The 15,879-nt window shown below is 36.9% G+C and overlaps 1 protein-coding gene across 3 annotated transcripts in view; it reads left to right on the top strand.

Annotated features, from left to right (window-relative positions):
• tmem132e (transmembrane protein 132E) overlaps window positions 1-15,879 on the top strand; it is a 578,927-nt gene that overhangs the window by 493,571 nt on the left and 69,477 nt on the right. For all 3 annotated transcript variants that reach the window (XM_023274649.3, XM_055017538.1, XM_023274648.3), the window contains exon 4: window positions 6,858-7,050. In XM_023274649.3, the coding sequence (XP_023130417.2) occupies window positions 6,858-7,050 (193 nt within the window). The remainder of the gene's footprint in view (window positions 1-6,857; window positions 7,051-15,879) is intronic.

The raw sequence follows: 15,879 nt of genomic DNA, 5'->3' as shown, positions 1-15,879 counted from the left end.
TTTGTTCACCATTTTTCTTCTACCGCTGTTGTAACCCTGCCTGCCGGTGCTTTGATCCAATGAACTTTCCCTGTTAATCAGTTCAAACAGACCTCTGATCAAAGAATTAAAATCCCCCTGAGCTCTGAAAAAGCCCCGAGCTACAGCTTTTAAAATATATGCTTTGTGCTATACACACAGTACATCATTAACTTCATGGAAACAAGGCCGGACTTTCTCCAGGCGTGTTTACTTCCTTCCCTCTTCCCTTTGGTGTGAAATCACTCATTTAAGTTTTCACCGCCCACTACTTTAAAAAGAAAAAAAAAAACCTTCATGTTGTTTGTCTGTCATTAACGCTGTTTTTATACGAGTCTGTTTAAAAGATGAAGTGAGTCATCGTTAGTAACAACACGAAGGATTGAAGTTGTGTTAGTAATGGAAGATAATGGAAAACACTGTGAAGAAAAGTTCAAGACATTTTCTTCTCTGTTTCTTTGAATTGTGATTGCAGAGCATTTGTTCTTTTCTTTCTGAAACCTCACGACTGAAGTGACATTAATTAGCTAAAACATACGGGATCATCCTATACTGCTGTGATACCAGATGTTCGAAAGAAAAAGACACACTGCAGCATATAACGCTCTAACGAAAGGGAAAATCTCTCGTGCTTTTTTTTGTAATACAGTCGAATAATGATGCGTTCAATGACTGGATTTGGATTTAAAGGGAAACATGAAAGGAACAATGAACATAAAGACAATGTGAGGAAACAGAAAACTGAAGCAGCTTAGCAGAACATTCTGAAAAATGATGTCAAAATGTAAAAACTGTAATTATATTATTATAATATGTTATTTTGGAATTTAGTGCCCATGCACAATAGTCACATTACAATAGCTGTAATACATAGTGAAGCATATTCACTCAAACACATCATGTAACAGCCTTTTTTTGCAGCTTGATATGGGTGGGAAAAAAAAGCTCACACAGCCTCATTTCCAGGACTAATTTACAAGAGAATTATATCTGCCAGAAGACAATTTACTCTGATTTAAGGGCTCTTAGCTTCACTGAGACATGCAGACTGCACATGTGCACAGCAAAATGAGCGAGAGGCAGAAAAAAAAAACTGAAAATGCGGATTTGGTTGCAGATTTGAATTGAATGGACACGATCAACTGCAATATTGATGTTTAAAATGTTTAAAATCCATATTTGTAGAAAGCAAAGCATGTAGAGAGAGGCTACTTGGTTTCAACGTGTGTATATGTGGAATTAAAACGCCCAGATTCACTCATTTTAGTCGAGTATTTGTCAGAGTTGCAGCACTGCAGTAAATGAGTGGAGACTAGAAGCTTCTCTGTGCACAGACAGCTAGCTAGCTTCTACAGTAGCCTGTATGGGAGGCGTTCAGGGTCACTTTGATAAAGTATGAAGTTTAGAGTATCCCATTTCACAGCACATCACAGATGAGTAGTTCAAGGACTGCTGTAATGTTGGAAATCCAATTATTTTCTTCTGTTTTTAAAAGTTTGTAGCTCTGATAAATGGTGCAATTTTGACAATTTTTATGAAGTTACACTTCATAAAAAAGAAAGAAAACCATGTAGAAATATGCAACTTAGTTTCGAATTGTGTAAATGTGAAATTAAAACACTCAAATTCATTCTTTTTAAAGTAATTTTTGGTGAAATACTCAGGAACTGAGTGGAGACTAGCAGCTTCTCTGTGCACAGATGGCTAGTTAGCTTCTACCACAGCCTGTATAGGAGGCGTTTATGGAACATTGGTAAATTAAAGTGCCTGTCTATATGCAGATGTTCATCAAGTGCGGCATTCTGGCTGCAGTTTTGTTTATATTTTGCCTTTATGAGCTGCACTTCATTCACTAATGTATATTTGTGCGTTAGCAGAAATATAGCATAACATGCAGGCTGTATATTGTATTGAAACATAGAAGTGCATTTTAAATAGTTTATGTCTCTAAAACAATGAATACATTTGATAAATAGACTAGCATACTGCTAGGTTGCTGTATAGAAATGGTTAAGGCTACAAAAACAGTGACTAAAAATAAGTGTTTAATTGTGCAAAACAAAACAAATAATTTCTGATGCCTTTGCCAAAGCTACGCCAGATGAAAACAGGGTTCACACTAGAAGAACAAAAGGTCTTTTTGAACAGAGTAATTTAAGTTATCTAGTGAATTTTCCTGTATTTTTATCATACATACAGGATATCACAGCAAAAAACTAAAAACCTAATGTCAATTTTTCCTAATATCTTATGTAAATCAAAGTGCAACTTTTTCAGCTATTTTAAAATGTATTTTTTAAATTTTGATGCTGATGTTTTCCCCTACAGAATCACCCTAACTGATGTAAAATGATGAATTATATTCATTTCCAACAGACAATTGCAGTAATCTACAAAATTTTCTTATATTGCAGCAAAACTAAATACCCAATGTCAGATTTTTTCCAATGTCTTATCTAAATGATCTAAACTGTGGCTCTCTATATCAAAAGTGAAGAAAAAATGCAGTTTTTCAGCTATTTAAATGTATTTTTAATCTTTGTTGCAGATGCACTCCCCCACAAAACCACTATAATCTATCTAAAATGATTAATTCTTTTCTTTTTAGACACATAATTCAAATATTCCAGTAATCTGGTGAGTTTTCCTGTATTTTTTCACATATCGCAGCCAAACTTTTCCCACTATCTTATCTAACCTGACCTGTAACTGTAGCTCTCTGAATCAAAAGTGAGGTGAAAATGTTTTAACTTGTCGTTCTACATTTTACTGGCCGCTCCGATACAAAGGAAATTATTCCCTCCAACCCAGATCGCTGCACAGTGAACATCATTTCCTTCCCTCCAGCGTCGTATTGAGCGGCTCTACCGGCATCACTCCAGTGGGCCATATTGATGACAGTTTTAGTGTGTCGCAGACAGACGGGGGTGTTTGTTTTCCGTGAGTGATGTCGAGACAAATAGGCCGAGATCTCATCACGGTGTTCCTGAGAGGAACCTTTTGTGGGCGGAGGACGGTGCAGATAGTTTGATCCGGCTTTCATTAAAGGCCTCTCAGACTGAACGGCAGGATGGGTCTCTGCTGTGGTGAAGGACAGACGGTGAGGAGCAATTCCACCATCAGCTAAAGGTGAAGTTCTCCTGGGTGGTGGGGAGATTCTCGTCTCGAGTGGAGAGAGAATTAATTTGCCTCTTGGCCACCAGTGAGATGGTTTCACATTAGGCTTGTTGAAGCTTAGGATTACAGGCCCAACAAGCTGGAGTGTTTGTGATCCAGCAAAAGTCTCCTCACTTTGCTCAGATGTGTCATGAGAATAATCAGCTTACCTACCAAAAGGTATTGATCGGTCGGAGGCAAATCTGCAGCCCCTGCAATTATGGTTATTCGAAATTGAGAGGCAGAAGAAAATTTGCAATCTCCTTGCACAGGCTCTCAGGCCTTAAGATAGAAGAAGAAGAAGAAGAAGAAGAAAGCTGGCTGGTAAGATTAGGCAGCAGTGATTGTTTATTGATGGGACCTGCATGGTGTTTGCATTCAAAGACGATTCACGGTCGGATAAGTTCATGAAAATAGCCGTTAGAAAACTGTCATTTCTCAACAGTTTTAGCATCTCTCCATGAAAAAGTATTTAGGTCATGAACTGATGGTGGATATTCTCCAGGAGGGTTTTCTGATAGAGAGCAGAATTCATGGCTCCATCAGTGATGACAAGTCGTCCAGGTCCTCCAACCATCACACTACCACCACCATGTTTCATTGTTGGTATCATGGTCTTCTAGTGGAATACAGTATTAGCTTTACACCAGATGGAACAGACCCATGTCTTCCAGAAAGTTCCACCTTTGACTCATCAGTCCACAGGATGTTATTCCAAAAGTCTTGGAGCTCATCCAGATATTTTTTTTGTAAATGCCAGATGAATCTTTATGTTCTTTCTGGTCAGTAGTGGTTTGATCCTTCCAACTCTCCCGTGGATCCATTTCCTCCCAGAGTCTTCCTTATTGTGGAATCATGTAGACGGACCTTAACTGAAGCCAGTGAGGTCTGCAGATCTGTAGATGTTCCTCTGGTTTCTTTTGTGACTCCTGGATTAGATGTCAATGTTCTTGGTGAAATGTTGGTTGTTGATCCACTCCTGAAGGTTCTCCACTGTTCCATGTTTCTCCATTTGTGGATAATATCTCTGACTGTGGTTCTCTGGAGTCCCAGAGCCTCAGCAATGGCTTTGGAACCCTCCAGACTGATGAATGTCAATGACTTTGTTTCTCATTTGTTCTTGAATCTCTTTGAATTTGGTCATTTGGTAGATTGGCAGCTCAGGGGGCAATTACTTTTTCACATAGGACAAGATCCTCTGGACAGCATTTTATCTTCAAAAACAATAAGATCATCATCTAAAAACTGCATTTTGAGTTTTCTTGGATTATTATGTCTTACATTAAAATTAATTTGATGATCTGAAACTTCTGTGTGTGACTAATGTGCAAAAATAGAAGATTTCTGTAGGGGGCAAATACTTTTTCATGGCACTGGATGAATGGAAGTAATGGAATTTTTCTTCATAAAACTTCATCTGTTGACCACCAAAACAAACCAGATCTCCTACAAAATGCATCTGTATATGATTAATTGTAGGGATTGTGGGAAGTTTGATCACTGTGGTGGTATTAACAACCAGGCTGAGGTTGTGAGGGGGAGGTTGGGGTGGATGGTTGGGCCAACAGAGCACAGGACACAAAACTGTTGGCTTTAAAACACTTTAAACACTTCACTTAAATATTTAATAAATTCATGCTTTCTCTTCACTTCTTTGGCCTTTTAATATTTAACATCTCTTCCTAGCTTTAGCAAAGTTCCTTGAGTTTCCTAAAACTATACCTTGAATAAAAATGAGAAAACCTGATAATGCCTCAGTTCGTTCGACCACTGACGAGCATCGCAGCATTTACAATAAAACAAATGAAAGTTGCTTTAAATGTTCACTTATTTTCCAGGATATGCTTTAGAAAGTCTGAAAAATGTTAGAAAACACTTGAGTTAAGTTCAACTTAAAACATGCCAGCTTGCTTTAATTGCAAATAAATAAAATACAAGGTGGTCGCAGTGTCCATCATAATGGGTCGTTTTCATTGTAGTTTCATTAAATTAAGAAAAATAAATACATGAGAGTATAAAATGATGAAATAATTGACTTTCCTATACCTCTTAACCACAAAATGCAGGAAAAGCTACTAAATTAACTTTGTTAAATTACTTTTACAGACTGTTATTTAAGTGTTTTTGCAGACATGGTAAGAATTTACTCATTTTAAAGCATAAATTCTTTATTTTACTGTGTATTAGCAAAATTAAATTGATCCCTTTGTTCCTTTATGCCTGGTTAATAAGATTCAACCAATATGTTTTATTTCACTGATGATTAGAAATCAAGGACAACTGATATTTGGGGCTGATGTAAACAGTATTTCCAGTAAAAATGAAAATATTGCTGTCAAAATTGAGAATATATACTGAAATGTCTTTGTTTGCTAATGTTTGAGTTAAGTATGGGAACTCTTCAACATTTGTTATTGCAGAAAATACAAGATTTTTAAAAAAGTCTTTCTTTTTTTTAAAAAATCTGTTTCAGACGCAACACAGTGTAATAAGACAGAAAAGAAAAGAAATACAAAAAACATAACAACCAAACAAATCCAAAGACTGAAATAATGTCTGAAAACAAGAAATTTCAAGTTTAGCTCAGCAGATAGAGAGAAGAAGCTGCATCAGAGCCAAAGAAGCACATTTTTAAATTAAATTGATCAGGAATCTGCTTTTCTTTTAGACTATGTTATCAATAAATGCCAAAAATGCTAAATATCTGATCATTAGTCAAGCTTCTCATCTGCAAGGCATTAAAATGAAAAGTCTGTGGAAGACTGTGAGAAACTTTTCTTCTCATCTTTGCAAAACTCAGATGAGAACAGGTCATCTCAGTCCATAGATGCATCATTAGAACATTTAGCACAGAGTTTTTGTGACCAGACAAAAATATTATGACACCAAAGTATTAAACTGCAGCATCATCATTCAGCAAAGTCTTCACCTTGAATTTATTTGCCCAAAACACTGAAAACTACTTATCATAACGGCCGGGTGTTGAAATGACATTACCCAACGCTGCTAATAGAACTTTGTCTCTTAATAGCTTTTCTGTCGACATCAAATCCGAGTGTCGTTAATGTGGTTTTCTTTGCTGTTTTGAAAAATGCACGCGAGTAAGGGGGTAATTTTCCTGAAGGGATGAAGCTGCAGGTTGTAAAAGTGCAGCGTGACCTTTAAGATCCTACAGCAGTGGCTCTGTCAGGAGATCTGAGACGTAAAAATAAGACTGAAGAGGCTGTTTATGCTGCTGTTGACTGAATGAAATGTTGTGATAGAAACGGACTCCAGCAGCAACCCAGATCCTTGTTCTTATTCTGAGATCTCATCCGGACAGCTCTGTGAATGTTGATTCATTTCTCCGAGAGAAATCTCAACACTGTGAAGAATAAAGCTGTGAGATTATTTCCTGATCAACTCGGCTCCTGTAGTCCTGTTAATTTAAAAAGAAACCTGCTTTAAATGTCGGATTTTAAGCTTTTCTGGCTGCATTGTTTCACACATTGAAGACTGAATGAATACATTATTTCGTTCTTCAGCCAACTTTGGGGGTAAAACTTTAAAAATAAATGCAGAGCAGTGTGTCGACAGCTCGCTAAATGGCACGTTTAATAATTAAAAGCTGTCCGGTCGACTCTTTCATTACCGGAGAACGAATCTTGAATCTCTCCTTGGGTGTTTTCCTCTCTTTGTGGCAGGGACGTGTTAGGAAACGTGGAGGTGATGCAGCTGGATTTCGAGATGGAGAACTTCACCAGCCTGTCGGTGACCAGACGGATCAACTGGAACATCGACTACAAAGGACAGAATCCGCCGCCGGATTCGGAGAAGGTGGTGACGGAGCTGACGGTGGTGCAGAGAGACATTCAGGCCATCATCCCTCTGGCCATGGTGAGTGATTGTTGTTAAATTTACATGAATCTAAATGATTCATGACATTATAAGGGACACGATTCAGATGCTTTTACATGTAACATTAAATAAGGCGATGCTTTTTACATTATCCAGCTACAATCTGTGGTTCATGTATTTATTTAATGAATTAAAAGAAAATTATGCATTTCTATAATTTTTGCCTGAAGGCTTCTAAATCTATATTTTTCTATAAAATTATGAATTAAAATAGACTATTCTCAAGCTTTCAACCACAAGATGCAGGAAAAGCTAGTAAATTACTTTTTCAAACTATTATTCGAGCGTTTACTCATTTCAAAGAATAAATTTTGCAAAACAGTGGGCTGTTATTTTATTGAGTTTAACAAAATCACATTTGTCCTTTTGTTCCTTTATAAGAATAAAGCAATATGTTTTATTTTATTGATTGTTAGAAATCAAGAATAACTGATATTTGGGGCTGATATCAACAGTATTTCCAGTAAAAATGAAAATATTGGTGTCAAAATTTAGAATAACACATCTCAAGTAAGTATATCTAAATAAGGGAAGGTCTTTTTTTAGCATTATTTCCTACTTTTAGCAAAGTTCCTTGAGTTTCCTAAAACTATACCTTGAATAAAAATGAGAAAACTTGATAACGTTTCAGTTTGTTTGACCTTGACGGGGTGCACTGTCGAGCATCGCAACATTTCCATTAAAACTAAATATTGCTGTCAAAATTGAGAATATGAACTGAAATGTCTTTCTTTTAGTTCAGTGCTCTAAGAAGTTGCTAATTAATTTTCACTTATTTTTCAGATAAATTGTAGAAAGTCTGAGAAATGTTAGAAAATACTTGAGGTAAGTGAGACTAAAAACAAGCCAGCTTGCTTTAATTGCAGATAAATAGAATACAAGGTGGTTTCAGTGTCCTTCATAATGGATAATTTTCACTGTAGTTTGATTAAATTAAGCAAAAATAAATACATGAGAGCATAAAATGCTGAAGTAGTCTCAACTCAAGGTCTCTTTGTTAGAGTTTCCTATAATTTTTAACCACAAAATGCAGGAAAAGCTAGTAAATGAACTGTGTTAGATTAATTTTTCAGACACATTAAGAACAAAGAATTTACTCCTTTTAAAGCATGAATTCTGTAGAACAGTGGCTTGTTATTTTATTGAGTTATAGCAAAATCATGTTGGTCCTTTTGTTCCTTTATAAGAGTCAACCAATACATTTTATTTTACTGATGATTAGAAATGAAGAATAACTGATATTTGGGGCAGATATCAACAGTATCTCCAGAAAACATGAAAATATTGGTGTCAAAATTGAGAATAACACAACTCCCCTAACACAGAGGAGATCTTATTAGCATTATTCATTGTGAAATAATACATTTTCTACCCTGTAGCTACCAACCTCACCGTCACACACACACAAAAATGACATAATAATTTGGCTTTTTGGGCTTTTTTTTTTTTGCTCCTGTGCCCATTTGAGTCCATTTTTACTCACTGTGGGCTCATTTTCTACTACCTCTAAGGAAACAGGACAACCATGATTGGAAGTAGAAAAATTACTTTATGCAGAATTTATTTGGCCTTGAATCTTTAAAAAAAAAAGGGGGGGGGGGGATTATTTCTCTGATTATTCATATGACAGAAATTGAAAAAAAGACTGGAATCAACATTTTTCCAAATACCCCCAGGTGTTATCAACAACACAACAAACTAAAGTTAAAAGTTAAAGTTAGTTTATTTATATAGCACATTTCAACAACAAGGCGATTCAAAGTGCTTCACAAGGACATTAAAACAGCAGATGAAAACACAATTATAAAAAGAAAGAAAACACATTTATAAAATCATTAAAAAGGTCATTAAAATTTAAGGATGCAGAAGAGTAAAAGAATCAAAAACAGAAGTTTGGAAGCAGGGACATTTTAAAAGTTACACTGCAGAGTTTGTCATAAAATAAGATTTAAAATAACTGTTAGAAGAACTTAGTCAAAAGCAGCTGAGAACAGGTAAGTCTTCAGAATGGACTTAAATGTGCTGAGAGTTTCAGCTGATCTACAGTTTTCTGGGAGTTTGTTTCAAATATACGGAGCATAGAAGCTGAATGCAGCTTCTCCATGTTTGGTTTTCACTCTGGGAACTAATAAAAGACCTGATCCAGATGACCTGAGTGGTCTGGTTGGTTTATACTGAGTCAGGAGGTCTCTGATGTATTTTGGTCCTAAACCATTTAAAGCTTTGTAGACCAGCAGCAGGACTTTAAAATCTACCCTCTGAGTGACAGGAAGCCAGTGTAAAGACTTCAGAACTGGAGTGATGTGATCTACTTTCTTGGTCTTAGTGAGGACTCGAGCAGCAGAGTTTTGAATCAGCTGCAGTTGTCTGAGTGTTTTTTGAGGTAAACCTGTAAAGATACTGTTACAGTAATCAAGCTGACTGAAGATGAACGCATGGACGAGCTTTTCCAGGTCCTGCTGAGACATCAGTCCTTTAATTCTTGAGATATTTTTAAGTGATAATAAGCCGACTTTGTAATTGCTTTGATGTGTTTTTCAAAGCTGAGTTCTGAGTCCATCACCACACCCAGATTTCTGGCCTGGTCTGTGGTTTTTAGCTATAGAGACTGAAGTTCTAAGCTCACTTTTAATCGCCCCTCCTTGGCTCCAAAAGCATTACCTCAGTTTTGTCTTTATTTAGCCGAAGAAAGTTCTGACACAGCCACTCATTTATCTGTTCAATACACTTTCCCAGTACCTGTATAGGGCCATGCTCTCCTGGGGACATTGTAATGTAAATCTGCGTGTCATCTGCATAGCTATGGTAACTTACGTTATTGTTTTCAATAGTCTGGGCCAGTGGGAGCATGTAGATGTTAAACAGAAGAGGCCCCAGGATGGAACCTTGTGGAACTCCACATGTAATTGCTGTCTGTTCAGACGTAAAGTTACCTATAGACACGAAGTAATTCCTGTCTTTTAGGTAAGATTTGAACCAGTTGAGTACTGTGCCGGACAGTCCCACCCAGTTCTCCAGTCGGTTGAGTAGTATATTGTGGTCGACTGTGTCAAACGCAGCACTTAGATCCAGCAGCACTAAGACTGTCATCCTGCCGCTGTCTGTACTTAAGCGGATGTCATTAATCACCTTAATAAGGGCCGTCTCAGTGCTGTGATGCTGCCGAAAACCTGACTGAAAAACATTGAAACTGTTACTTTTTGTTAGGTAATTGTTTAGCTGTTGAAAAACTGCTTTTTCAGTGATCTTACTTAAAAATGGGAGATTAGAGATTGGTCTGTAGCTGTTCATTTGTGACTTGTCGAGGTTGCTCTTTTTTAGAAGTGGCTTAATTACAGCAGTTTTTAAAGCCTGAGGAAAGACGCCTGACGTAAGAGACAAGTCCACAGTCCATAAAAGATCTGTCAGCAGTACCTGAGAAACTTTTTTGAGAAACCTTGTAGGCAGAATATCCAGGCAGCAGGAGGAGGAGTTTAGTTGATGTATAATGTCCTCCAGGTTTTTGCGATTGATAGGATTAAATTGTGTCATGGTGTTTAAATTGGTTTTACATGGTGTTTAAATTGGTTTTACGCTGACACTAGTGACTCAACATGCTATAGATAGTTTCTTATTTAAATGTATTCATTTGCTTCTATCTGCACAGTGCAAGCACATCCTGCAGTTTGGCTGAAAAGTCTCTCATTTTTTTTAATGTGACTGTAAGTCGTAGCTGAGTCACTAAAGGTGTCAAAGTTGTGATGAATAATGCAGATTTTTTTTTGTTTTTACAGACTCTGGTTACGACAGTAGTTTATTTTTGGTGAATTGTTAAACAACGCATGTGTTTGCATTTGTCGTTTCTCTATGACAACAGATGAGTAGTTCAAAAACTCTTAGAAAATTGAAAATCTGAAAATTCTCTGTGTTTTTGCAGTTCCTGGTTCTGACAAATGGTGCGATTTTGGTAATTTTTTTAAAAAGACAACATATATTTGAATCCAGTTTTGACAAAATATCTATCTAAAGCATCAACAAACTTCGACTTCGAATGCATCCTGTTTGGTTTTCGGTTTTGTCGGGATAAAAAAACTAATCTAAGCTTTAAAATGCTAACATTTTCTCAAAATAACTTTATTCTACATACCTTATTTAAATAAAATGCCAAAAACTAACACAATACCAAAAATTAACACAATAGCAACAACAGTCTTGTGACATCTCGGCTGAACTGCAGGAAGTGTTTTCACAGAGTAGATTGTAAACAAGCATAGATACTAAATCAAACTAACAAAAAAAGGAAGTATATCTAAATAAGTAGTTAAATATTTACAGTATGTAGAGTCACCAGTTTTCCATATTATTTTTCCAAAAATGTTGATTTTAGGATTTCTTTCAACTTTTTATACAAATAAATAATGAAAGAAATTCAACTTTCTCTTTTGAAACAGCAGTAATGAAACGTTAGCGTGCACGGTAAGTAAGGTGGAAGGCTGGAAGCAGGTGGTGTGTGCACGTCTGGCAGCAGCTGAAAGGTTTTTCTGAGTGTTTATGGTGGGCGAAGGTCGTCGTCATAGCGCTGAGAGCAGCTAGGTGTTGATCCGGCAGCACGTCGCTGTTACCGTCGGTCACACAATGCATCAGCAAGAGTGTTTTAAATAATCTATGTCGCCGCATACCAACAGTTTATAAGGCTCCATACTTCTGCCAGAATAATAACTCTTGGTTTGCTGGTATATATTTGCATAATTGCGACTGTACTGCATCCAAAGCTCCATTAAATATACTCGAGCTGCAGTTATGACTTTGTGTACGGCGCATCTGTTGTAACATAAGGTTCACTTAATGTCTCCGGTCCCCTTGACATTTGGGATTAGCATGCGTCTTGTACCCAGATGTGTTTAGCTGTGCTGCAGAATTAGATTTCTGCCTGTGCGACTTTGCCTTGTAAAACTTTGGTCCTGTAGCGAGGCGGCAGGCGGCCTCTGCTCTCTACGTCTTCCTGAGCAGAAATACTTTATGTTTCTGTAGGAGTTTAATGCCTTTTAGCTGCAGTCTCTCAGCTGGGGGGGTGTTGGACAAAACGGTGAAAGGGGACAGGTATTCCGGTCGTCTTCAATATTTTAGCTGTCAGGGAATTTCAAGGCCATCGCTGGTGTTTCTCCTCAGTGTGAGAGTTAAACCGGCCTGCATTTATTTGTAAATTGAATGAAATAAAAGGATTTGTAACATGCTGCACACAGTCAGGTTTGATCAGTTTAGAGAGTTTCACACTGTGGAGTCTCTGACTGTCACAATCATTGTTCAACAGCATAAACAGTCACATTTTGGATTAAAATCAAATGTGAGAGATACATTTACAAAGTCAACGCACACACATTAGCATACATGTGCTAATTAGCGTTGAATATCTTCTTCATGTTTTTGTTTTGCATCTACTATGATTGTTGTGGGTTTTGCACCTTAGGGGTGAAAGCAATGATTCAAAAGATGTGAGAAGACCAGTATTTTGTAGTTGAGTTTTTGTAGTTGAACTCCGTTGTACAGTATTCACCAATTTTATATTTATACTATATATATTACAAAATCAGTTATTTTTTCCAGTGCGTTGTGATGTCAGTGTGAGTGTATTATCAGTAATATCATTTTATTAGTGGATCAAATCAATTAATTTGCTCTGTAAGTGAATTTCTTCTTCGGTTATGTAACTTCCATCCTCTTTACCCTCTTTTTCTGATAAGCATCACCGCAAATAGCCACAAATTAGTGACTCAGGTTGGTCAAATTGGTTATGGAAACCTTGAAAACAATTATCAGTATCTGGCATCAGTGTATCAATAATACATTACAAGAGAAAGCGCTACAGTATATTATCATACCGATGTTTTGTCCCATCAATAATACTCCTCCTGACAGAGAAGAACATTCCTGTAAAAGATTTTTGGTGATTTTAAGTAACAGTAAAACCTCACTTGCTCCCAATTCTTCTATTGAACATGCAGAACTTTAAAAATGGGAGATTTATAATCAAAGTTGGCTCAAGTTCAGAAGTTAAGTATATACCAATCAGGCATTACATGAAGACCACCTGCTTAATATTGCGTTGGTCCCTCTTATGTGGTCAAAAATGCTCTGAACCACTGGGCTTGGACCAGAGGACCTCTCTGTGTCTCCTATGGGGTCTGGAACCAGGATGTTGGCAGTGGATCCTTTGGGTGCTCTGGGTTGTGCAGTGGGGCCTCAGGGAATCAAATTTGTTCCACTGTATCCTGTTGATGCTTGATCAGAATGGGGTCTAGGAAGTTTAGAGGTCAAACCAACATCTTGGGTTATTGTCATGTTCCCCAAGATGTCCCTGATTGTTGGATGTTTTTGAGATGTGTCCCATTTGCATGAAGGCGTTTGCTTAGTCTGGGTTTATTTTGATGTTGAAACTAAACAAATAATGTTCACATCTATACAGTACCTTTAGCAGCCATAATAGTGATAATAACCCTCTACTTTATTAAAGAAAACAGTTATAACATGTGATGTAATAAAAACGAGTGGTTTTAGAGACTCACTGGAAGCGGGTCATTGTTGACACTTAGGACAAGGAGGGTGTTCAGGATGTTAAGACCACATGAGGGTTAAAAAGTTTCCCCATCAGGCCACATTTGCTGACTTCCAGATGTTAAGAAGTCCTGCAGGAAGCCGCCGTGGTCACCTTGAATGATGATGATTTAATCCATCATCTCTCGTAACTGTATTGTAAATATGAGGAAAAAAGGGGCTGATCGAGCTGCCTCTACAGGAGATGTGACATCCACGATGCAACATTCATAAAGGCTGAAGACAGGAGGTCTAGGACAGTTTGTAAGGATGCTCCTAATGACAGAAACTTAGATTTAGATTCGTCAACTTGTCTAAAAGTAAGAAAACACTGGTTGTGCTCAATGTTTGCAGTCAAGCTATTGCCTTGAACAAAGTTGAGTAAAGTCAGATTTGGCACAGTCATTGTTGTGATGCTGTATTTCCTGTTCAGACAGAAAGGAATCAAAGCGACCGTTAGCATTGTTAGCATCATTACCCTCTTTCCTTGCATGTTAATGTGAAATATTAGATTTGAAAGCCATTTGCCAAATTTGTTTTAATTCACTAAGATTATGCAATTTGTCAGTGCCAGAAAAGTGTTAAAAACAGAACATATTATAGATTTTCAAGTTTCCAGTCGTCTTTGAATGCATCCTGATTCACTTCTGGTTTTGCCGGAAAAACAAACCAAATTTAAGCTTAAAATTTTAAGATTCTATCAAAAATAACTTTATCCTACATGCCTCATTTAAAAAAAAAAAAAAAAAAAAAGCCAAAAATTAAAACAATAACAAGAACAATCTTGTGAAAAAAATTCTGGGACTTTTCAGCTGAATTGCAGGCAGTGTTTTCACCGAGCAGAGAGGAGACAAGCATTGAAACTAAATTAAACTAATTAAATAAAAACAAAGTAAATCTAAGTAAGTAATTAAATGTTTATAGTACATAGAGCCACCATTTTCCCACCTTTTTCTGAGGTGATAACACCTGTGAACATGTTGATTCTTGTTTTTTCAAATTTCTTTTTTTCTTTTTTATGATCTATGGCATTTTTACTGTGTTACACAGCGCAAAACACATTTTGGAGTTCTCCAGTCTTGGTTTTCTGTTTCCATAGAGGTGCAGGACTTTATATTGCATTAAAAAAAATGGGACAGGAGCAAAAGAACACCCAGAATCTTCTTGGAGTTCAGACTGACTGACTAGTATTACTGAAAAACTAGAAATTGTTCTCGCGGATCATAATTAATAAACAAACTCATGTAGCTGATTACATAAAGATCATGCTGGGAGCATGAATTAATGCTCTCTGCTGAACACATAATTGATTTTTGTTCATGTTGATTTCCACCCACTGGAGGTACTTTTAACATAATACATCACTTTTAATGAGCAACTCTCCAATCATTTACAGAATAGAGAATATCATCAGCGTTCTGTCAATATCTGCAGGACAAAAACTGGATACTTTTGTGTTTTGTTGTCGAGTTTTCGAGGCTGATTATGATTGATTGTTAGGTGGTGGAGCGGGAATAATTACGCCACCAAAGTTGTGGATGCGACGCTGCAGCAGGTGCTTATTTCTGGGGCCCTTCACCGTCTGGCACCAATGTATAAAAAGTGATGCTTTTACTGTAACAAGAAAAGCACTCAGAGCGCAGTACTCCGCCAAGGCTGTTCATTCATTCATGTTGCTGGTGAAACAATGTAAATTTCCCCTGGCGTGGGGAGCAATAAACGATTATCTTATCTTATTCCCCCATATGGCATTGTCAGAAATGCAGCATATTTTTGTAGAAATGCAGCATTTCTTTATTAGCTATTGATGACTAGAAATCACAGCAACATAGAATTTTTATTATTTACCTTTATTTAACCAGGAAGTCCCATTGAGATTAGAGATCTCTTTTACAAGGGAGACCTGGCCGAGGTAGCAGCCATACAAGATTTTAAAAAGTTATATAAGACAGATACATAGTACACAAATAAACAATAAACAATAAAACAGATTGACAACTATTACAGGACAGTGACCTCTCAAGAAAAACACTGACATTCCTAATTCACTGTATTCTTTCTGATACTCTTTAACTCATTAATGGATATGAATGTTTCTAGTTCAAGAGTTTTTTGAAGATTAGTCCATGACCATGGTGCATGATGGGAGAATGTGGCCATTTAATATAGATGTACCCACAAATGATGGGACTCTGAAACACCCCCACAATGTAATCAATTGTTCCTTGTGTCATTTCC

Source organism: Amphiprion ocellaris, chromosome 14 (assembly GCF_022539595.1).
Source record: "Amphiprion ocellaris isolate individual 3 ecotype Okinawa chromosome 14, ASM2253959v1, whole genome shotgun sequence".
Lineage (NCBI taxonomy): Eukaryota > Metazoa > Chordata > Actinopteri > Pomacentridae > Amphiprion > Amphiprion ocellaris.
Note: the sequence above shows the minus strand (reverse complement) of the source record. Positions and strands in the feature narration are given on the sequence as shown.